Raw genomic sequence first — 23,444 nt, 5'->3', positions numbered from 1 at the left:
AGGCTTTACAGTCATGGTAAGATATTCTTGAGGGTAAGTGGTACAAAATAGACTTGTAACTCCTTACCATTTTTAACCTCATTAGTAGCTGACCATTTTGAACCTCTCTTATAGATTAGTCCTTAGAACCTGTTTTGACATGCAAGCATAACTTAATTCTCTGATATTGGTTGACTATCTCTCTTGTAAGGTCTACATTACCACACCATGTCATCTTTTCCAGCCACAACGCCCTAGCTAGTGATTTCCCAGATATGGAATGCAAGTGCTACAAATAATTAATATCTGACTAATCCATCAAGCCTTGAGACTGCTATTTGCCCAACTGTATGACAAAGTTGACTTTTAAAATGTTGACAACATTAAAGTCGAGTGAAATTGTCTCAGTAATTTTGTTGTGTCCTTCGCTATTAAGAAAAAGCTGTTTTATTACATGCATTCATAAAAATATCTAACTGCACCTTAATAACCCCTCACTATCATTTAACACTTTCCATCCCTGAACCCTTAGCACCCCAAATTAACCCTAAATGCTACCCTCCAATGAACCCTAACAATCCTTAACCACTTGCTATTATTTAATGCTACACTTCCCTGATCATAAAACCCCTCATCTCCCTATATTGCTAGTCTTCCCTGAAACCTATAGAAACATACAGAAATGGTTAGATACAATTAATTACCCAATCTACATTGGTACCCTGCAAGGTCGTAAGGCTGAAAAGAACTTGCCAGGATTAGAACCTGCAATCTACACATCACAACAGACCGCAACAGTGAAAGCTGAATGCGCATTTCAATCTCACAGAGAATTAATATCTTTGTTCATGTACTTCTTTGCTGCCAAGTGAATCTTACTATTTGTAGCTGCTGTGAACAATATGATTGGGGCGTTATGGACATAAGGCAGAAACCTATCATGTATGATACATTAAATATTTAAACATGCTGTCCCCCAAACGTCAATCAACAAATATGGGTTTTTCATGCTTGGGAAACTTGTGTTTGAATCACTCTTTGGCCTTGTGCTTTCACATCTCATTATTACCTGAAATCGTTCGTCTGTCTCGTTCTCCCCAATCTGTCTCAGAAGTTCCCCACTCGCTTGTCCTATGCTGCCAGCCGCAGTCAGAACAGTTTGCCGGGGCTAAAAATAAAGTGACACAAAATAAAATTAATAGTCTGAAACAAACACTTTCAATAATATCGAACTTTGCTTGGATCTGAAAGAAAGATTGAGGAGTAAACACATGGCTCATTTTATTATCTATTCAGCAAGGTCTGACTCATATTTGCTGCTTAATTAATCTTTACGATTGCTAATTAAATTTTTTAGGCAAAGGAAAGCTCTGAGGGAAAGAAACTGAAATATTTCTCAATAGCAAACTGTGCAAAGTATGAGCAGCAGAACCAAATTCGGAATTCAAAGAGGTCTTCACACTAAGCACTGCATTGTTCCATTGGGGGCGAATCTGAAGTCACTTACAATCCTCACAGCAAAATAGATATCATTCGTGCTATATGTCCTTTTAAATCATTGTTGATTATCCAGGACAGCAGTGTTCTCTTTGCAGAATATGATCAAGAGCCCATTGGGTCTCCCATATCTCATGGATATTCACTGGCCTGGGGATAAACAGAGGTTGCAGGGGCTGCAGGGGCTACGTTACGCCCCTGATCCTGTGGCTCTGGACAAGATATAGAAGGATACACTGACCTAATGCTGTTTACATAATCATTTTAGCATTGTTTCAGCAAGAAAAGACCCCAGAGGGAAGCTTACTCCCAAACATCACAAGAATGCAAAACTTTACTCAGAAACAAAGGAAAACGTAAGGCACAGAGTTCTTCGGGACGGAACTAGCATTGTCAGTCCACATCTCACAGGCTCTTATTGCGCAGATTCCGCAATACGACTTGAAGATATTTCTGTGCTCCAGTGAACATGCTAATCCATGCCCATTTGTTAGGAGTCACAAAAATCTTGCTTTAGGAATATTAATGAGACATGATTCTGTGATTCAGAATGAATTGAGGGAAGCCTGCAAAGAAGACTCGGCCTCTGGATACCATCACAGGTGATAAGTACGCCTTACAAATTTGTGATTTTTGATTGACTGATGTCTCTGCATTTATATTTACAAAGTAACATTTACTTACCTTCAGTTATGATATTTCTGAAGACTGCTCAACTTAAGAATATCAGGCAGCTGACTAGTGAAAACACCTTCTGTTTCGCTCAGTGCCACAATGTGGCACTATGAGGATTCAGCCATGTCTCCTCCCATCAGACATTACAATACTGGCATATATTAGGTGTCAACATGCGCAGTGACATCAGTTCCTTGAACTTTTGAAAGGAGCTGACACAACATCAATGATAGAGAGTGTACACTACATAACACAATTGCATACACTGAGATAATGTTTTTGGCACAATGAATTAGAAAAGGAGAACGGGGACGAGGCATCTGCTGGAAGATTATGTATCCCAAGAAATATCATTAGCAAAGGTAAGTAACGTAATGCTGAATAGCCAAGGAAAGTTAATCAATATGAACCTCACTGACAACAGATAATCGGCACGCCATCAAAGTTTTGGATGCCTATGTCAAAGCAACTGCATCCAGCCCCAGCTGTCACACTCTCATTCAGGGAAGGGTCAGAAAGTTTTCTCTATGCTGCAGCATTGACTTTTCTGGACTTGTTGCCTCTGCTTAATGTTTTCCAAATAATTTTCTCGCAGTGCACAATAATATCCTTCACTACTAAGATTCTTTATGCCACATCAGAAGGGCCCTGCCCTTTCCTTTTAGATCATCTTGCAACTATACACCTATTCATTTACATTTTACATCAAAATCTTCTGAATTAGCTTCTAAGAATCTCAAGCTACTCCAGGTATGCATCCGCTTGACCTTTTATAAACTATACCCAGATTCCATATTTATGCCCCAACATATCATGTTTAACTACTCAACAGCTCCAGCAGGACCACCAGTCCTGACGAAGACCTTCTTACCCATTTCCCAAGGGACGAAACACACTGAGTGCATGAAGGAGGAAAAGATACTACTATCTCCATACATAGGCTCCAGTACAGAGCAATAAAAACTTTTGAAATAAAGATATCACTGGTTGCTGACAGCCCTCCTTCATGGAATGACCATAAAATGCTTTATGTATGTTGTATGTTAAAAGATATTTGGGCAAACGTTCCTAGAAAGAAAAATAACAAATCTTTACTAGGTCTTGACTACACTGTGTTCCTTTCAGTATAAAAATTTCTATTCATCTATGGTCAAAGAGGGTCATAATGAGTTACATTTTATGAGATTGTGTCAGATCACCCCACTGTATCCTCAGATAAATCTAGCCACCATCTTTTTGTGTGGCGATTAATCAAGTAATCAGTGGAAGAGATAATAGTGGAAATGCATACAGGAAGCCTGTGGACCAACTGAACCTGAGTCCATCCCCTGGGGAAACATTCTAAGGGAAGTGTATGGCATTTCCAGTTCTGGGCTGTGGTGAGGACATCCACGGATGGACAAACAATCTGGAACGGGTGGATAAACAATCTGGATCCACTGTCACTTCGGGATGCATTTCCAACTAGGGGCGCCTGGTGAACTTTGAGGTTGGTGGGGCAAAAGTACCTGCTTTGCGCAAAGTGAACAAACACCCCATTCCATTAAGGGATTTGGGGGTCCTCCCCTCTTGATATAAAAAACAAATATCAGGGCAAATATATTGTGGGGACCATGCAGTTTACTGTTGCACAGCCAGTAGACAAATCTTTCTACTTACCTTTACTGGTGAACTCCACAGATATTCCCTCTAGGCATCTGTTGGGCACTGCACACTTATTTCAGAGAGAAGGCCTGTTGTTAGACCTATTAGAAGTCGCTATAGGGCCGGGGATGATTCTGCTTCACTCCCTGAGCTGAAATGCGTCACCGCCCAAACATGTTTGTGTCTTTATACATGCTGCCATGATTTGAGCATGCACAGCATGTATATGGCTTGCAAATCTCTGAAGGGAGCTTAAATGTAAAGCGCCCCTCAGACATGCGCAATTCACAGAACTCGGACGATATGCCCTTCCATTTGCTAGTGACATGCGCACTTCGTGCAATCAACACACAGACAACAGCAATGAAAACACGTCTCAGTTAATTTGTTTACATTTCTCCTGCTGCAGCTGCAATAGCAAATTATTATTTTATATTTGGGCTAGGGTTGGCGTTCCAGCGCCCCCTAAGCACCACTTGCCGCTGGTTCCAATTCAAGGTCCTCAAACAAGACACAACATAACATCTGTTTTCACATTCAGGGAACCGGCCAAATTGCCCAATTTTGGGAAAACCCTCCAGCTGCACCCACTTTCACAGGCAAATCACCTCTTAACTCAAGGTGGAGAATTCCTGACCGTTAATGTAATAATGGACGATGGTGGGGTTGTCTGACAGGATATGAATGGTGTTCCCTGAGTTAGAAGGGAGAAATGCCATCATGGAAACATGGGTTACCCACAGCTAAAAGTTCATTTACATGCAGACTCTGCTGTCAAATGGACCCATGATGTCATGATGCCCGGTTGGGCGCCCTACCCAGTGAGGAGGCATCCATGACCATGACAGCTTGTGCTTGCAGAATGCTGAACGGATGACCCACCTTGAGAATGGAGAGTGCCAGTAACCACAGCAGGTGCGAGTGGAGTAGAATATCTGCTCCTGATCAGAAAGCCCCACTGCTGGAGCCAATGTCACTGCAGGCATTACTGGAGAACCATCTGGCATGTGGAAGCAACAGCATGCACACAGCCAAGAGGCTAAGTGGATATAAGACTTGGCTCAGGGACAGCATTTTGAATTTGTCCTACTGGATGAGCAAGTCCCGAAGGCAGAGATCCAGAATGGGTCTCAGACCTCAAGCCTTCTGGGGGACAAAGAAGTAAAGGGAACCCTTTTTGTTTGCAATCGCAACACTTCTATACCTCCTTTGTTCAGGAGGACAAGTACCTTTGTCTCCAGAATTGAGGTGTGAGCCTGTGATGACACTGGTGGAAGCAGGGCAGTCCAGAGGAAAGGATAGGAAATGTGGGGTGTGGACTATGCCGATCAAGTAGATGATCCCAAGTCCCATTGTGTTTGTCTCCCAAATTAGCGAGGAATTAGGAGACCCTCCCTCTACCAGAAGACTATCGTGTAAAGGGATATGAGGGGGTGGATACAAAGGTTGTGAAGCAGAAAAGCAGGCAAAGGAAGGAGAAGAATGGACCTGCTGCTGTTGCTAAAGCTGGCAACCCTTGGAACCTGCCAGGAAATAAATGGTTCATTTGATGAGGTGTCTGGATCAGTTGAGAGGGTTGCTTAGCTGGGGAACAGCCCCGACATTTCCTGCATGGCTGACTAACTGCCTTGCAGGTGAGGTCAGGTCCACTGAAATAAATGTAGCCCTACTACTCTGGAAACGTTCCAGGGAGAAAATAGTGTTCTCTTCAAGAAGCTGCTCACCATTGAAGCATAACATCTCTCAGACTACAGAATGCATGCAGGAAAAGTGGTGAGGTTTGACCATGGTGCCCCTGTCCAGGCCATAGTACGCCTAGAATCCAAGCAACACTTCAGTAACTGCATCCAAGCCATCACTGACCAAATCAGAATATGGGGTCTTCATGTGTTCCAGTTTAGGCCCCTTCAACAAGGTACAGACACGGCAAACTAATAAGAGTGTGCAAAACGTTTCTGGGCCATAGCATACAGTCACGTAGACTCCATGTTTGGAGGGGTCCCAGGGAAGGTATTGGGGTTCAGTTTGGAAGATGCAGCCTGAACCACTAGGCTCTCTAGCAACAAGAGACATAATTTTGGGCCACCTGATTCTGACCTATGGCATCAGGTAATTTGACTGTGGACTGCTGAGCCTGAGAAGGGCTTTTCCCAGGCACCCGCAACACGCTCCAGTACTGTCTCGCTAAATAGAAGCAAAGACTCTGCATGTGAAGATGCAGGTAACAAAATTTCTGTGGCAATGTTAGACTTTAGTTCCTTAGAGGGCAAAATCAGTTCTAGAGTTCCTGCAGTGTTACCCACCACTGTGATAAGGTGGATACTTCCTCTGTCAGGGACCCAGATGGGTAATGGAGGTGCCCTTCTGGAGAGGTATCTAGTCCACTGGCATTCTGTAATTCAAGATACAGCTCCGCATCAGACAGAGTATGAAGGAGAAAGCAGACTCTCTGCCTCTAAATTATCATTTGCTGTGTGACCATAATCGTGATCAAGCAGGATTACGGCATCTGAGTTGGATGTGAATAACACCTCCTCCCAGGCAAATGCCTGGGCCCTTTGAAGAGGACATTATTATTAAAGAAAAGGTTAGAGCTTGCCTTGATTAGTCACCTGGATTTCAGCCAACGTTGAGGGTGATGCAGATAATGACTGCACTGGACAGACTGGGGATGACACCGTGGTTCCCAATTTCTTTCTAGGTGCCAAGGCATAGCCTGTGGAGGTGCAGGAGTTTGGAGGCACTGGGATCAGCACAGTCAAGCGCAAAGGAGTGGGTCCACTCTTAAGAAAGGCCCAGAGGGCAGAGGTGCCATCTTAAAACTATCCGACATGGCCTGAAACAAGGCCTCGTCCTGTGCAGGAATGTCCACTGATCTTTTACAGCTTCGGAGTCAACTCTGATGGCGAGGAAGAGCCCAGCCTCAGAAGTTTGGTATGCAAAATGCGGAAGGCCTTAGCTTGCCACTGCAGGTTTTGGCAGAAATTAACTTAACTCCTGCTTCTTGATAGCCTTCGGGTGCACCAGGGCATGAGGCACATAACACAAAGTTGTGGAAAAGCCAAAACACCACAGACACATTGTGTGAATATGTGACACTCACGACAGAACTTGAACTCTAAAACTTTTGGAGAACACATTTGGCACAGTTGCTGACAAAGTGGAGGAAATGTTCATCAGCAAAGCACCAACAATGAGCTCTGAACCATGTCAATGAAGCACAGAACAACAGGAACCCGCCTCAGCGAACAGCCTAAAACCTAATATGGGTCAGAGGTGTCATGTCTAGTGGGTGGAGTTGTGGATGAAGCCCCTTAGTGCCTCTTGACAGAGCTGGAAAGGTATTGCTTGAGGAAGAAAGGTTCCCAGACCAGTCCAATGCCTGGGAAGGAAGGAATGTGCAGGAAGAGGTATCCATCAGAAAAATGATTGTAGGTGGCAAATTAAAAATTAGAGCGAATGATGCGAATGGACATGGGAAGGGGACTGCAAAAGACACCTGCACTGCAGTGTGCTACCCCAATGCCCACACATGGACAGTGACCGCAACTGGAGTACTAAACCACTGATACATATCCTTGCAATGTGCACAGGAGGGTATGTCCCTTTCATGCACCCTTATTCTTCAAAATTACTAAGAGTCGCACAGTGAACACTACAAGTCACAGATCGATTTGCAGCTCGTTATGTACCTCCAGGACATTGTGGAAAGCCTGCAATATTTAGTACCACAGGTTTTGATAGTGAAAAACACCTTAGTACATCAAGACCATAAAGCTGTACTAGGAATGCTGGCATGTTACACTGCAACACCATTCAGACTAGCCAATACCAGCAATCTTCCTGCCAGAGTGAAATAGTGTGTAGGGGCTTTCCAAAAGCAAAGCCTGCTATGTGCAACAACTCAAACAAAAAAAGGTTAGGTTTGAAAAGAAAGCACAAGAGCATCACAGAAAGTGAGTGGACATGTAATATAGTGCTTGTAAAAACAAAGTATTGCTAAATTAGTGAATGTTTGCCTCATCCATGTAATATAAGATCTTCTAAAAACACCGAATAGTGTGGGCTAGGGGAATTTCCACTGAACTTGAAAAATGTGGATCAATCTGCTGATAAAGGTAAAATTACTTAACAGTAGTACTAGTTGTCCAATGGTGATTTCTTTTTTAAGACTTAAATGTCTGCATAATCCAAAATGAGATTGGCACCAGTATAAGCTTATGAAGCAGCAGTAGTGTTTATAGCGGAGATACAGTGTTTGCCAAAAGTCTATAGGTACAGTTGGGGGCTACAAGCTTGTACACAGGACTTCTTCAGATAGCTTTAGCATTGGAAGGCACCCTCCAAGCTTTCAATTATATCTTTCCTGGTATCTTCGTAGGGTTTTGAATAGGTAAAATGGCCAAGAGGGGAACAAAGGGCCATGTTCAACAAGAGTGTTTTTCCATCAATGAGGGCTGCAGTACAGAAAGAATACTCTGCCGAGGACACACTGAAATTATTGCAATTTAGAGGCTGTACAATGGCTCCTGGGTGCTGCTGTGCCATTGGCTTATGAAACATAACCGATAACGAAGACAAATGCAGTAAGCGCCCCATGGAGAGGAATGCTGCAGGAACCATTTGGTTAACTTTTTTAGAAAATGGTTTTAAAACACATAGGTCTGTTTTGCTGCATTGCCTCAGATAGCCGGAAAATAGATGTTTAGCAAAAGGGGTGCAAATTCATTCTCCTGCGAAGCTCTACAGTCCACTACTGCACAATACAGGCAGGTAGGCCAGTCAAGTTAATTTATATTGGAAACATCCATAATGACAACTTATTAACTTCAAGAAAAATCTGCTAACATGACTAAGGATTGGAGTTCAGAAGATGCACTAAAACACTTGGATTTAGACACTGGTCAAGATGTTTATAATTGTATTTTTTAAATGCTGACTATGTATACATTTTAATTCATTAGCAAAGAAACAACAATGGTCTAAAGAAAAGACAGAAAAAAACAAAAACATATTTTTTAAAACAAAAAATGCAAGGAGGTAAATTACCTCTTCTGAGGCAGGTTCGACAGCCTTCAGCAAATCAGAGACAGCTCCAGCCAGTGTTCGGGCGGCGCCCAGCAGGTTCTCTCCACTTCCCACCTCATCATCCATTAGCGCTGCCAGCAGCTTCACTCCTTTCGACATCTCTGTCAGATTGGAGGAGATGGTTGTGATAGCGCAGCCTACGGCCGTGTAGTCTGTATCCACAGGGTCACCTGCAATGGATGGAGACTTGAGATCAAAGGGCAAAGCACATAGGACCATGGCTATAGTAATGATACGGAAATCATCAGCTGGTCTTGATGAGCAGGAGGAGTCTCTGATACCCTGAGATGTGGCTACCACTGAACAATCTCTTTCAGAATATATGATGATCACCAGACCCACCCTCAGAGCCCAAAACCCACCAACATAGCAAGGCAAAGAATAATGTAGCAGTGTCAATTTAGAAATAATTCAATAAATGGGTCTTTTGGGCTGATTCATAGCATCACATGTGAAAGATAACCAAACTGTTGTAAAGCCTTCACTTGGACAACCAGACCACTACCTATCAGTGTATAATAGAATACCTATATGTGAGCTTTATCAATGACATAAGCCATTAATCAGCCATTAAAGGGGAGCTCATGATGGCAGGAAACAGAGTATGACTTTGCACTACAACTAACCTGAATCTACCTTTACATGTTTCTACTGCACTGGAGGAAATTGCAACTTCTCGGCCTCTCCAACACTTTAGCTGCCATTTTGGCCACTCTCCACCGGCTCCCCCTTGAAGTGTGAATTACTTAAAAACAACATATAGTAATCCTCCTAGACTTCATTTGATTCATGCAGACAAGCTAACATGCTAAGGCTCTTGAAGCACCAGAAAAGTGCAAAAACTAAAACAGTTGAAAGCCATACAAAAAGTTGTGGTTTCACACCAAGAACCTGAATCCTTCTACCAGACACCCAACTATCTGGTCTTCTGGAAATCTCTGAAGACCCACATCTACTCCTCTACACACTCTCCTCCTCGGAGGCACCTTCTCACTCTATCCTGTTTTTCCTTCGTCATATCTGTACCTGTTATGCCTCTTGTTACTGTTCACATTGATAATGTGACCTGGGAAGTATTTTGTTGATCTGGTGAATTGGTAATTCCTGAAAGAATTCCAATAACTTTCTACCGAAAGTAAAAAGTGGAATAAACCTATGTGGGTCTTTGTTCGGAAACTAAACACAGCAGTACCAACAGAAAGATAAACACTTAGAGAGACATTCCATTGGTAAGTCCTAACTCACATTAGAACATTGGAATGTTGGGGGCTCCACAGCAGAGAATGGAGTGCTCTGGGCTTTTACTGGCTGGTAAAAGCCCGGAGTGTCAACATTCCAATGTTCTTTGTTCAAAACAACAGCTGTGAACAAACCTCACGGAGCCTGAGGGGATTTTAATTCCCTTGGGAGTTGTAAGGAATTTGTTTTATTTGATAGAACATTCTGCCCTCTAGTGGCAGAATGTTCCAATAGCCTTAGAAACCGCTGTAGCAGGCTCTACCCACCATTAAAGGCCTTCTCCCTTGTTAAAAGCCCTCGCCTTCGGCTCGGGCCTGTAACAGATGAGCTGGCCTTTAATGGCGAGTAGAGCCTGCTACGGTAGGTTCTAAGGCTATATTAGAACATTGGAATGTTGGTAGCTCCATTGAAAACAATGGAGTGATCCAGGCTTCTAATAGCCGGTAAAATCCCGGAGCGCCAACATTCCAATCTTCTTTGTTCACAGCAATAGCTGTGAACAAAGCCTCATGGAGCCTGAGGGGATTTTAATCCCCTCCGGTTCCGTGAAGCCTTTGTTTTATTTATGAGAACATTCTGCCCTCTAAAGGCTCGGGCCTTTAATGCGGGAGAGGGCCTTTAATAGCCGGTAGAGCCCGCTACGGCGGGTTCTAAGGCTATAATAGTAACTACCTACTTAGAAGAGAAGGACACTCAATTACAGCTTAGATACACCCAATTATAACTAAGTTCAAATGCCTATTAGGGAATCCCAGTTGATCACTAGTAGTTGCAATTTCTACCACTTTGATAACAAATTTTGTGAAAGATGGATATCTTTGTCCAGGATTCAAAAAAGAAAGCGCCTGGAGGAATTCAGAGTAAACAAGCTGAGTAAGGGTAATGAACATAAAACTATATGGATGAAGATACCATTTAAACACACATTCATATAAGTACTGGTTAAGCCAACCTCTTGCATTCATTTTAGCTTATTTGTAATTAAGTTCATTATATTTAAAGAGTTCCAATTCAGAAATTCAGGACAAGCCCTTTTCCCTATTTTCAGTATTTGGAAATCAAATACTAGATTTTTCCTGTTTTGCTGAAACCCGCATTACATCAAAGAAGGAGCTGAGAGGGAGCAGGCACAGGAGGTGCCCTCTACTCATGCCCGACCCACACAAAAACCCCTTCCCCAACACCATGCGTACTTTTTTACACCATGAAGTACACCCTTCATTTACTATTACTGTTAAGAGGGTGTGTGAGACCAGCCTCTGGTTCACAGGGGGTGTCAGTAGTTATAAACCACACAGCAGTGAATATTATAAAAAGTAGGAGACAACTTATCTAAGCAACCGCGTTTGAGCTGCTAGATGATGATTCCAGCAGCCCCGGCTTATCATCTGCATGCTCTAAAACATATTCTGGTAAGGAAGCTTTTGTGTTAGGGTGTCCACCAACCAGTTTAAAAAACACAACCTGGACACACTTCACAGAAATACCTGTGCCACACTTCCCAGTAACATCTGGATCGTACTCTGCAGTGACATATGTACCACACTCACAACACGAGAGTTACTCTGTTACTATTTAGGGAACTATAAAACCTGCTCTGTTTCCCCATGTATTTAGGAATCCATGGAACAGAGCTATAGCGAGGAACAAAGTGCCGTAGACAGTTTCATGTGACTATTAGTCAAAGTCAAATGGTGAATTACTCCAGGCTTGGAACAGCTCAGTCATTAAACAAGTCAACGGGTGAACATTGTGACAAAAAGATCTAAACATCCAAGCAAATGTCATCAAAAAGCAAAATTCTAGACTGTCTATTGTTGCTGATTGTTTGTGATAAATACTGGGTAAAGAGAACTGATTTTTTTCTGTACGCTAGATTGCTCCTTTCAAATTCCACAGCAGTTTGCAGTATTCTTTTTTGTATTTCAATAAGTTCATTAACATTTAGCAGCACAAACATTCAGGCCCGAAATCCACCTCTAAGCAAGTAATTCACAGGGTTGCTTCCGCCTTTCCAAAACACCTGACCCGCATGCTCTCAAACATATAGGTGCTAGAATGCCTCCAGAAAAGGGCAGGTTATGATGATTCATCTTTAAGTTGGGTTCTTACGGTCCTCCAGCCCCCAATGCCAACACTCCTCCTTTTAACTTTCCACTCTCAGTAGAAGAAACCAAAACAAAATACTGTGTTACGCATGTGTGTGACAGTGTGGAGGCCTGCAGATAACATCTGAGGCACTATACTCTTCTGAACCTAAAGCAGTGGTTCCCAACCTTTTGACTCCTGAGGACCCCCAATGAATCATTACTGGAAGCCGGGGACGCCCAGCAATTTGTACAATTTAATTTTCAAACATTAAAACAGTAATTCGCAAAAAATATAACAAGTACACACCAAACAAATACTCAAATTACTAAAGATAAAATTCTTTTATATTGAAAAAATATGCAAAAATCGAAACATTTTACTGGAAAGGTTGACACTGCATCTCGGCAACTACCTTTTCAATGTTTGGTTTTTATTTAGGAAAGGTGAATCCTCAGGTCAGATTCTACATTTCCGGAGCGATTTGTTTTTATTTTTTAGGTATGCAAGATCTGTGAAAGCTTTTTCACATAAACAAGTGAAGGGGAAAGGAAGTAAACGATAAGGGCCTCTCATCTCTCCCTAGCCTCTCTGTCACATGTATTTTATTTGTTTTATAGCGCCTCTCATACCACTGTAGGGTGTCAGGGCACTGTACAGGGGACTTACAAGGTGTAGGATTCACATGTCATCCACACTGGTAGACATTTTCTAAGAGTGCTTGGTCCCGAGAAATACAAATTTAGGATTCAGAACACAGCACAGTGATTATCAATGACGTTGGCAAGAAGAATGTATTTCTACACAAGCAAACCTTTATTAGCAGCATAAGGAAAATGAAAGACTAGGAAAAAAAAAAAACTTTCTAATTTGTGCCATGCTGTTTGCATGCAGCTCTTTAATGGCAGTTCACAGCTCATTGTGCTAGATTAAGATTATGAACTGCACCGTAACAAAAGAATCTCTGTGACAAAAGCAGTAACCCATGCACATAAAATACTGTTTTTTCCAATATACACGTTCTTTGCAGCAGGCATATTAACCACCTGTGCTATCTTTGAGTCAAAACTGCAACTAGACAAAGCTCCCATCTCTCTTCAGCAGATACATTAATCACTTGAGTTAGCTTGACGTTTTAATTGTTGCTGTACAAGGAGCTTTGCAGTGGGTTTAAAACTGCTCAACAAATGAAGTAATAAAAATGAAAGCACGCACGCAGATAAGTGCCTTTCTCCTAGCCCAGGCCTGCGGACCCCCTGGGAATGTGTCACGGACCCCTTGGGGTCCGCGGACCACAGGTTGGGAACCACTGACCTAAAGCATTAGGTTCTTTTTTTTAATAACATATTCACTTGTTCCTACTGAATAGTTTGATTTATATACTTAGATATGGTCAGTGCCACAAATCTCCAGTGTGTGTGAGCTCTATGAATACCATACTATAAAATGTACAGCATGTCTCTTTTGATGTGTTTGTATAACTATTTATCCTAACAGAATGCTGCACACTCTTAATGTAGGTACTAGCTTAACTATCCTTCCTCATACAAATGATGCACACCCTTCCACCACAGACACCTGTATTTATCTGCTGGAAGTGCCAGTCCGGCTGTCCTTCCTCTTGGAATGATGCAAGCCTTTCCATCAGAGGTACATCTGCAATTGTTTCTAGAAGATGTCAGTCTAGCTATCCTACCTCACACAGTGGTGTATACCCTTACATCACGGATGCATCAGTAATTGTCTCTTTAAGGTTTTGCCTTGATGTCCTTCATCGATGTGCACCCGTTTCATCATAGATCACCTGTAACTGTCTCTAGGAGATACCAGCTTGGCTATCCATCCCCGGAGTGGTGTGCACTCTTCCTATATAGATACACTTGTGACCGTCTCTGGGAGATACCAGCTTGGCTATCCATCCCCGGAGTGGTGTGTACTCTTCCTATATAGATACACTTGTGACCGTCTCTAGGAGTCACCAGCTTGGCTATCCATCCCCGGAGTGGTGTGCACTCTTCCTATATAGATACACTTGTGACCGTCTCTAGGAGATACCAGCTGGGCTATCCATCCCCGGAGTGGTGTGCACTCTTCCTATATAGATACACTTGTGACCGTCTCTAGGAGATACCAGCTGGGCTATCCATCCCCGGAGTGGTGTGCACTCTTCCTATATAGATACACTTGTGACCGTCTCTAGGAGTCACCAGCTTGGCTATCCATCCCCGGAGTGGTGTGCACTCTTCCTATATATAGATACACTTGTGACCGTCTCTAGGAGATACCAGCTTGGCTATCCATCCCCGGAGTGGTGTGCACTCTTCCTATATAGATACACTTGTGACCGTCTCTAGGAGTCACCAGCTTGGCTATCCATCCCCGGAGTGGTGTGCACTCTTCCTATATAGGTACACTTGTAACTGTCTCTAGGAGATACCCTTGGCTATCCTTCCTCACGGAATGACGCACGTGCTTCCATCATAGGTATACCCGAATTTGACTGGTGCAGACAACAAGTCCATTATTATAGATATACCTGTAACTATCTCCTGAGGGGTCCAGCGTACCTATCCTTACAAACAGAATGATGCACACTCCCATCATAGATACACCTGTAATTGTCTTTGGGAGCACCAGCCAGGCTATGCTTGAAGAAAGACACTCAATCATAGACAGATACTGAAATGAAGTTCAGTGTCCAAATGCTTGTAAAGCTGTTTCCAGGGCAATAACAGGACACTATACTTTTTGTGCAAAGAGTTTCCTATATGCTCTATTTTTGTTTCACAAGTGTACCATTCAATCTCACTTGACTCACCTGCTGTGAGGTTGACAACTGATGCGGTGCCTGCAGTTATGGCATCTACTTGAGAGTGGATTTCATGTTTCGACTCATCAACTTTGTTCTGAATCCAAACCTTTGAAGCCTGAAATGCAATACAATAAATAGCACATGTGGTGAAAGTCTAAAGATTTGGAAAGACAAAGAATATAAAAAGGAGCATGAAACTCACATGCTTACCTCTCATTTACGTCATCAATATATTAAAAAGAGCTGGAGTATGAACAAATTCTACCTCTGATGGGCAATATGTAAATAGAAAGAGATTCCTCCTGTGAAGGGCAGTGCACTGCACTATGAGCACAATATTATTCTTTAAGACAGATGGCGAAGAATGAACATATTCCTCTTCTGAAGGGCAGGGAATTGTATAATGTGCACACTACAACTATCATTCCATAGGACAGGGACCTGAGACTGAACACTGAATGTCAGGAGAAGGACCAAGTATAACTAGGATTCTGGAGGAAAGTGGGCTGGAGCACAAATACACTATTACTCTGAAGGGCAATGGGCTGGATATGTACACATGGTCACTTCTGAGGGAGGGCTGAGCCTATGCTTAAGCATGTACAGACTATCGCACTGTAAATCAGTGGGTTTCAGTGCTTACACGTTATCACACTTCGAAGCATGGGACGCAGCAAATACTATTTCTCTGAACGCCAGTGGGAAGCTATGTGCAAAGATTCCTACTCTGAAAGAGAGTAGCAGGAGTACGTATACTGTGGCACTCCCGGGGCAATGGGGTTGGAATATGAAAAAACTTTCACTCTGAAGGGGACCACACTGGAGTACGTCCACACTATCACTCAGGAAGGCAGAGAGCTCAAGGACATACCAACAACCTCTCTGATGGGGAGTGGGCTCCAGTACGCACACTTCATCATTTCTGGAGGGAAGAGGACTGAAACACATCCACACTATCAGCAGGAAGGACACAGGTTGCACTATGTACACAGCAACAGTGTGTACACTCTAGCACACAGAATCCACTTCTCAATGCTAGTGGCCTTGGGTATGTACACAATATCACTCAGAAGGGAGCTAGACTGGAGTATACACACACTCCATCTCTCTGCAGGGTAGAGAGCTCCAGTACATTCACAGTTATACTTTGAAGGGCACTGGGCTGCAATTAGCACATAGAATCCACCTCTGAATAGTAGTGGGCTGGGTATGTGCGCCCCGGGGGAAACTGGGCTGGAGTACGTATGCATCATCCCCGAGGTCCCTCTGCAGGGAAGTGGGCTGGAATATGTACCCAAATATCAATTCTGAACAGCAATTAGATGGGGTGTGTGTGATCTCAGGGAAACTGGGCTAGAGTATGTACATACTGTCCCCTCCGCAGGGGGGTAGGCTAGAATATACACTTGCTTAACATACCCAGAATGGCAGTGGGTTGGAATATACACACAGATTCCAGCACTGCAGCTCAGTGGGTTGGGTATGTACACACTGTCACTCTGGAGGAAGCTGGGTTGGAGTATGCACACCTATTCTCTCTGCAGTGGGCTAGATATGCACAGTCATACCCTGAAAAGCAGTAGGCTGGAATATGTGCACAGACTCCAACCCTGAAGGGCAGCGGGTTCCCTAGTAGCAGTAAATGGCACTACAGCTGCTCTATACAACAGATGGAGAATCTCTGCTAATCCCACAAATGATGGGATCTATTTAATTGGTGAAATAAGGGATGCTCTAGCGCAGCCCCCAATGCCTTTTGAGGTTAACTACACCTCGGAAGTAGTGTTTTGTTCCCAATCAAAAGAATGGGGGATACAAGCTAATATTTTTGAACGAGTGGCGCGGAATGCAGGCTCAGGCCATGTCACTAATCCTCTTGAATGTGGCTAGCGCTGTAGGTAAATACTCTACTTCTAGGGGCACAGAAAATGGATACCAATAGAAATAAAGGGTGTTGCAATCAGGCACGCTGAGGTCATGGACAGCACACCAACAAAACTCTTGAATAAATCTGACATACATACACGCGTGCCATACATATGTCCACCCCTGCTAGGTCCACATGTCAACACTGACTCTTTGCTAACCATTTGTCCCTCTGTTCAGCTGCCGACTTCCCGCCTGCCCCCATGGTATTCAGTGCTATATTTACCACTCCTCAGGCTCTGCTGGCTTAAATAGGACCATTTTCCTCCAGCAAAGCAATCACTTGTTGCAATTCCCATGTACAAAGCAAAGCCTATTAATAAACGCAATCCGGCTCAGCAGTCCCATTTGCTGAGTCCTTGCCACAGCGGGCCAGATTATGCCTACAGATTTTCTACAAACATGCGCGTTGCACTTTCTTTTAACTGCTGCCAGGAGCTGTGTATCAGGATAAAATATCCTGATTTGCATGTACATGGCTTTATGTTTGTTAAATTATACACTGATCCTTCGTAGATTAAAACACAGGCAATCAATGGGGAGGAGGATGCTCTCTTTACGTGGAAGAGACAGTTAAACCAAACGCTGCAGGCAGGAAGTGATACATTTTCAACACTGGAGTACAACTTACACCTGCAGCAACTGTTCCCAAGTACAAGGGAGTAGACAGATCAGGTAAACGAAGCAAATAGGCCATGCCCAGCCTTGACAAGCTCCCTTCAACCCACCTTCCATTCATCCTTCTCTTCATCCTTTAAAGGCTTTCAGGCATCCATCCAGCTATCCATCTTTTCATGTTTCCATCCAACCATCCTTCTTGTACCATTTGGTCTATCCATCCTTTCATCATGACACTCATCCATCATTCGTTCTGTCCTTCCACTCCCAGTTATTCCTCCATCCTCCAATCCACACACACATTATTTTTTATGCATTAATCATTTCACCCTCCTTGTATCAATTCACCCATCCATACAGACTTCCATCTGTCCATCCACTCATGTATCTAGCCTTTCATCATTCTAGCCATTCTTTCACCCACACATGCAAATATATTTTGTTCAACTTCAAACTATTCGTCCTTTCACTCTTGCATGCGCCTTTCCTTGCGTACTTGTCTTTCGTGACAGTTTCTTTCTTCCTTTTAAATGCCGTTTATTTCACTCTTCCTTCCAGTCCTCTCTCTCTCACAATCTTAGTAGCATAGCCAGTGTATTGTGGGCCTTACTGTCGGGAAAAATGGGGGAAGGGGGGCAGCTGTTATTTAAATGATAAAATACAACCTAAATCAGATTTTGGTGACCCTCCCAAGGCCTTTGGGCTTCGGCCGCACTGCACCTATGGAAGCAACGCCTCTGCAAACTCTTTTCCTCTCTTTTACTTCTTGGGCATCTTTTTATGATAGGCTTTGCACCCGGGACCTCTGTTACAGTTTCCCTTACGTTGTTTGTTAAGAGCTTCTTACTGCAGGGCTGCAGACAGACAAGGCTTCTAAATAATTATATGTCAACCCCACCCCCGCTCAAGCTTTGAAAGGGAGGTTCACTACGCAACTGCCCAAGTATGTAATCAGCTGTCACTCTCCCTCCCCACCATTCTGACCCATCGTGTTACTCTTTGCAACAAAAATAAGGAAATTCCAAAATCCTGAGAAAGCCACTCTGCACTCTTCCCATTGAGGAACAAATCGTTTGCCTCCCAGTGCATGTTTTCATCGGTCGTCATGGCTACGGGTGCAGACTCTGCAGGCCCTTTGCTTACCATGTCATGTCCCAGAGGGGGCAGGTTGTCCACTTGGCCCAGGTCAGCCTGAGCCTGCTCCACTGCATGCATGCTGGTGTTAATGGTCCCCATCAAAGCCTGCTGGGCAGAGGTCTGTCAACAATAACAGGAGAAAAACAGAAGAATCAATTTCTGGTTATGTGAACACCATCAGTTTATCATCACTTTAGTAGCCCTGTCACTAAGGTGTCTGAAGGTTTTAAAGAAACACCACATTAGCATTCTAAACAAATGTTCAGTAGTTAACAGAGACAGCACCACGTTTGAATCTGGAAGGCACTTAATCAAAGGTGTATTATAATAGTGACCCTATTCCTCATGTCTACCACCTGCTGGCAGGCGAATCTATTACATGCACAGGTGAGGGGCAATGTCATGGCAAGAAGGAGTGTGGGGTATGGCAAGAAGGAGTGTGGGGTGTGGGGTGTGGCAAGAAGGAGTGTGGGGTGTGGCAAGAAGGAGTGTGGGGTGTGGCAAGGAGGAGTGTGGGGTGTGGCAAGGAGGAGTGTGGGGTGTGGCAAGGAGGAGTGTGGGGTGTGGCAGCATCACTTGTAAGCAGGCCTTCATGTGGTATATGGAGAGTAGTTCTCTGCCCACCTCTGGATGTAAGGAACAATTTAAAGCAGTAGGGACAGGGCTGACGATTGATGTGGATGGAAAATTGCCAGCTGCTATGAAACAAAAGATAGTTACAGCAGGTCCATTGGCAGATAGACTACAGGCCTGACTTCAACATGGGTGGTCGTGGAAAAGTCTATAACTTTTGGAACCATTGCTAAATCCACAGGAGGAATCTACCAGTTAAATTTCCTAAGCTGTATTGTGCATAAGGTGAAGGAAACTAAACAAGTGGATTCTACTCTGGATTTTACAGTCTATGAATAACTGAAACGTTTTCCATTACCAAGGTAGACATTGGATTCCCCCCATCCTTAATATTGTGGTTTGTGCAGTTCACAACAGGGAAAACTTGCAGTATTACCTCATTACCACCCATTCACAGATGCAGAACTAGGAATGGGAAGGTAATACTCAAAGCTGGTACCCCAGTGTTTACTGGGTGAAGAACTACCAGTGCAGATACAAGGGCGCTCAAAATGAGACCCTTAGTGGACAATACATACAGGGGGAAATGACTTGCCCCTCAGCTTCATAAGAGCAAATAGGAATTTGGAGGAGGGGATAGCCACGTTTGCTGAGTGCAACTTTCATCAGCAAAAATATTCTCCATGCGTACCTACATCCCAGAATCTACTTGCATCTGCCACAGGAATTAGGATGAAACTATACAGAAAATTGCAGTTACGGTATATCTGCATGTATGTCAGATGCAGTAAAGGCCATTTGTTGATGTGGTGGCATGGCTGAACTTTGTGCATGGGGCCACTAGCCACAAAAGGTGAGGTTCCCCCAAACTGACCCTGCTAGAGGTCCATTGGGAATCTACTGAAAAAAAAAGTGAGGCAGCTGGCTCGAGATTATTTTTGTTTCACATAGCAACATTGTTATAGCTATAACTTTTTTTTTTATCACTGTTAGGACTTTCTTTGGAGGAAATGTTTAAAGAGAAACCCTAAACAGATGTTTAAAGTCTGGTGTCCCCGTAATTTTTGAGCCAGAAACAACTTTTTAAGAAATCTGCTCAGGGATACCCTCATATTTTTAGCCATGACTTTCTGACTGTCATTTAAGTGCAGAGATGCTCAGTTTCAGTACCCTTCACCCCTTTCCCTCATTATATACCCTGTGAAGGACACAGCCTGCATATCTCATTTTAGTAAGTCAAGCCTTGTTCAAGAAAGTGATGCCCATGAATAGACTGAACACAGAGGGTCTGCGACAGTTTAATTTTAAAATGTCTTTTCTCAAAAGCCAAGAACTGTTTCACATGCCCTCTGTGGCACCTATTTTCTTCAAGAGAAAGATTTTAGGAATCACTGTTCGGTCAGGTGTATTAATTTCTTTATTTGGTTCTAGAAAGCCTCGCCCTGAGACAAACAGCAATTAAAAATGTGATTAACAAATGATTAGTGTATCCATTGTTGACATACAGTTTTGAACACTAAGATTATTTTCATATTAAACTTAAATAAAAGCAACGCACAGAAGAAACGTTAGCTAATGTTGATTGTTGAACTTACATAGCCAGACTCTTGTTATCTCGCAGTACTGAGTCTGGAGATGATGGAAGCCGCTATGTAGAGAGCTGAACCATGCACCCTCTCTCTGAGGTCACCGCGCTGTAGGCCACAGAGCTTCCCCATGCAACTTTAGGGCTTACACCCCAACCCCCTTACCAGTGGAGGCATGTGTCCTCTGTGCATCTGTCCAATCAGGACTTGCTGCTGGGGTGATGGCATGCTGCCGACATTGAACGTCTCAGGGCCGCTGGAGCCTGAGCGCATGACTGCGGGGAGGGCCACCGAACCCGTCTCCACCTTGCCGGTCCGGTTAAACTGCTGCTGGAGGATAGTGGATCTACCATGAAGGAAGAAAGAAAGTTAGCCAGAGTCGCGCTTTCTTTAAATTACTTTTTTTCAATTTAAGTTTGTAAAACAGAAGCATTTGGTAACAACTAGGGACTAATGTGTACAAAATCAATGAGATGTAATCCACTTATCTCCGGGCAAATAGCAGTCAATTTCATCTCTTGTTAAATATGAATGAATCACAATTAATTTATTACAATGAGGAAGTTTACCCATACTATGTCACAAAAAGATCAACCCTGAACATAATAGTGCTGGTGCCCAAACCCACCTGCTCATCCGTCTTACAAATGCAGTGGTCGTTCTTGCTGCATGCAGTTCATGTTTTTCAAAGTTTCCATCAGGTTATACTACCGATCTTCACCCCCCCTCCCCCCCCCCCGCATTATACAAGGCAGAAAACACCAGGTAACTAGGAGATTCCAGCTTCACTGTGATACCACACAATAAAACGATGTTTACACAACATTATCATCCAACTGATTGAAACAAACACATTCAGGCACTCTCAGCCTTACAGCCAACAAAATCCCCCCTTGACAATCCTTGACAACACAATCTCCGTTCAGCTCAAAGTACACGCAGCTCCTCCTTCCTTCGCCAATAATCTCGTCTCAATACTAAGCCATAAAGAATTTAGTCTGTTAAATTTACGCCAAGACGAGCCATCGGTCTGATGGGAACAAGGCAGACAGCAGGCTCCCAAAGGCACTGCAGAAGTGGAGAAGATTGTCAACTGCTGCCACAATCACTAATCCCACGTCACGGACACTCTAGGACCATGTGTTTCTATACTCTTCTGAAGTAAGGAAGGTAATGCGATCATGGATACAGGCACACAACAATCCCAGTTCACAGTGAAACATCCTAACATTTTAGAGATGTCCATGGCTATCCTATGCACACACAGGGTGCACACACCACGTTTTGGGGACGGGGGCACTGTATGAAGATGAAACATGTTCCCACAGGTGGAAAATGATTAGCTAGCTTCAACAGACCAACATGCTTGGAAGTTCTTTATGTGCCTTTTAATCTGTAAAAGTGTAGGTAACAGGGGCAGGAAAGAAGCAGCATTAGATTTGACAAGTATCCATGCATCAGATCTTAAGGTACACCCTAGTAAAAGTAGAATCCTGCAGTTTTCATCACGGGCATTGAGGGGTGCTCAAATGAGGATGGCACACACACGGTGTAAGACGTGAAAATCCTGTGTTCATAAATTGCTTGACATTGTAGGACTGTCAGTATATGCATGGGCAGAAAGTGATTTGTTTATTCAGAGAGTCCTGAATGAATGAGTTTAAGGGGAAATTAAGTCGCTACACGTACACGTCATACATTTTTCGATGAAAGCTCTGGGAGCTACAGCTGGTGCTGAAGTGACAAATGCTTGTAAGAATTAGAGAGGGAGAAGAGAAGATTTGAGCTTTACGTCTGCCAGTATTGCAAGCTTAAGGCCAGAAACTTTAAATTGCGACCCCAAAGAAGGCTTCATATATGTGACACCTGAAGTAGTACTTGTTGAGACTGGTGTCTGGGTCCTCTCTCAGGCTTAGCCTGGGATAGCCCCCTGTCTCTAATAATCATAGACCGTGTTTGAAGACACAACACCATTCCTCAGTAGGAGAATTGTCGGCTGAGAGATGGACCTTGTGATAATCAGTGTTCAGGTGAAAGAGAAATCCATGTTTAGGTATAAGTGAGGCTGGACTCTGTTCCCTGACAGACAGAAACTATGCAGGTAGGACTCCTAGGAAATAAGTCTGGAAGCCATGGGATGTTTCAAGAGTGTAAGAAAGGTATCTATTAGTGCCTTGGACAGGCGGAGGGCACTAGTGAAACGTGATAAAGATACTCCTACATATGGCGGCAGCTGAGTTAATAAGTGCACACACACTGATGCTTTGAAAGGAATTAAAGTATTTTATTTGAGCAAGTGTTTGATCGGATCAGGGATGTATTTAGTCATGCATTTTTACTTCTGTTTTAAAGCGTTTTACCCAAACTAGGCACAAGGTGCATTTAAATGCTATAACTATATATACCTTTAGTTTACGCATTTTCAAGCAGGTCCATTAGAGTTGTTGTCCCACTCAGTTAAAAACTTAAAACTTTGAAAGTTCGATAAAAAGTAATGGAAAACTTTACACTAAAATAAGAGGTGGGACATTACTACTAATTAACAGCAGGCTACTGAATATATTTTGCGATGTAGCTCTCAC

General features: G+C 43.3%; 1 protein-coding gene across 6 annotated transcripts in view; it reads right to left on the bottom strand.

The window, feature by feature from the left end:
* The window catches only part of TLN2 (talin 2), a 1,094,076-nt gene that overhangs the window by 382,277 nt on the left and 688,355 nt on the right, over nt 1–23,444 (bottom strand). For all 6 annotated transcript variants that reach the window (XM_069221982.1, XM_069221985.1, XM_069221980.1 and 3 more), the window contains 5 exons: nt 21,028–21,208; nt 18,710–18,823; nt 15,029–15,137; nt 8,845–9,053; nt 1,049–1,147 (listed from right to left, as the gene is read on the bottom strand). In XM_069221982.1, the coding sequence (XP_069078083.1) occupies nt 1,049–1,147; nt 8,845–9,053; nt 15,029–15,137; nt 18,710–18,823; nt 21,028–21,208 (712 nt within the window). The remainder of the gene's footprint in view (nt 1–1,048; nt 1,148–8,844; nt 9,054–15,028; nt 15,138–18,709; nt 18,824–21,027; nt 21,209–23,444) is intronic.

The sequence above is a fragment of the Pleurodeles waltl genome, chromosome 3_1 (assembly GCF_031143425.1).
Source record: "Pleurodeles waltl isolate 20211129_DDA chromosome 3_1, aPleWal1.hap1.20221129, whole genome shotgun sequence".
Taxonomy (NCBI): Eukaryota; Metazoa; Chordata; class Amphibia; order Caudata; family Salamandridae; genus Pleurodeles; species Pleurodeles waltl.
The sequence above is the reverse complement of the archived record's forward strand: the minus strand, read 5'-3'. Positions and strand labels throughout refer to the sequence as shown.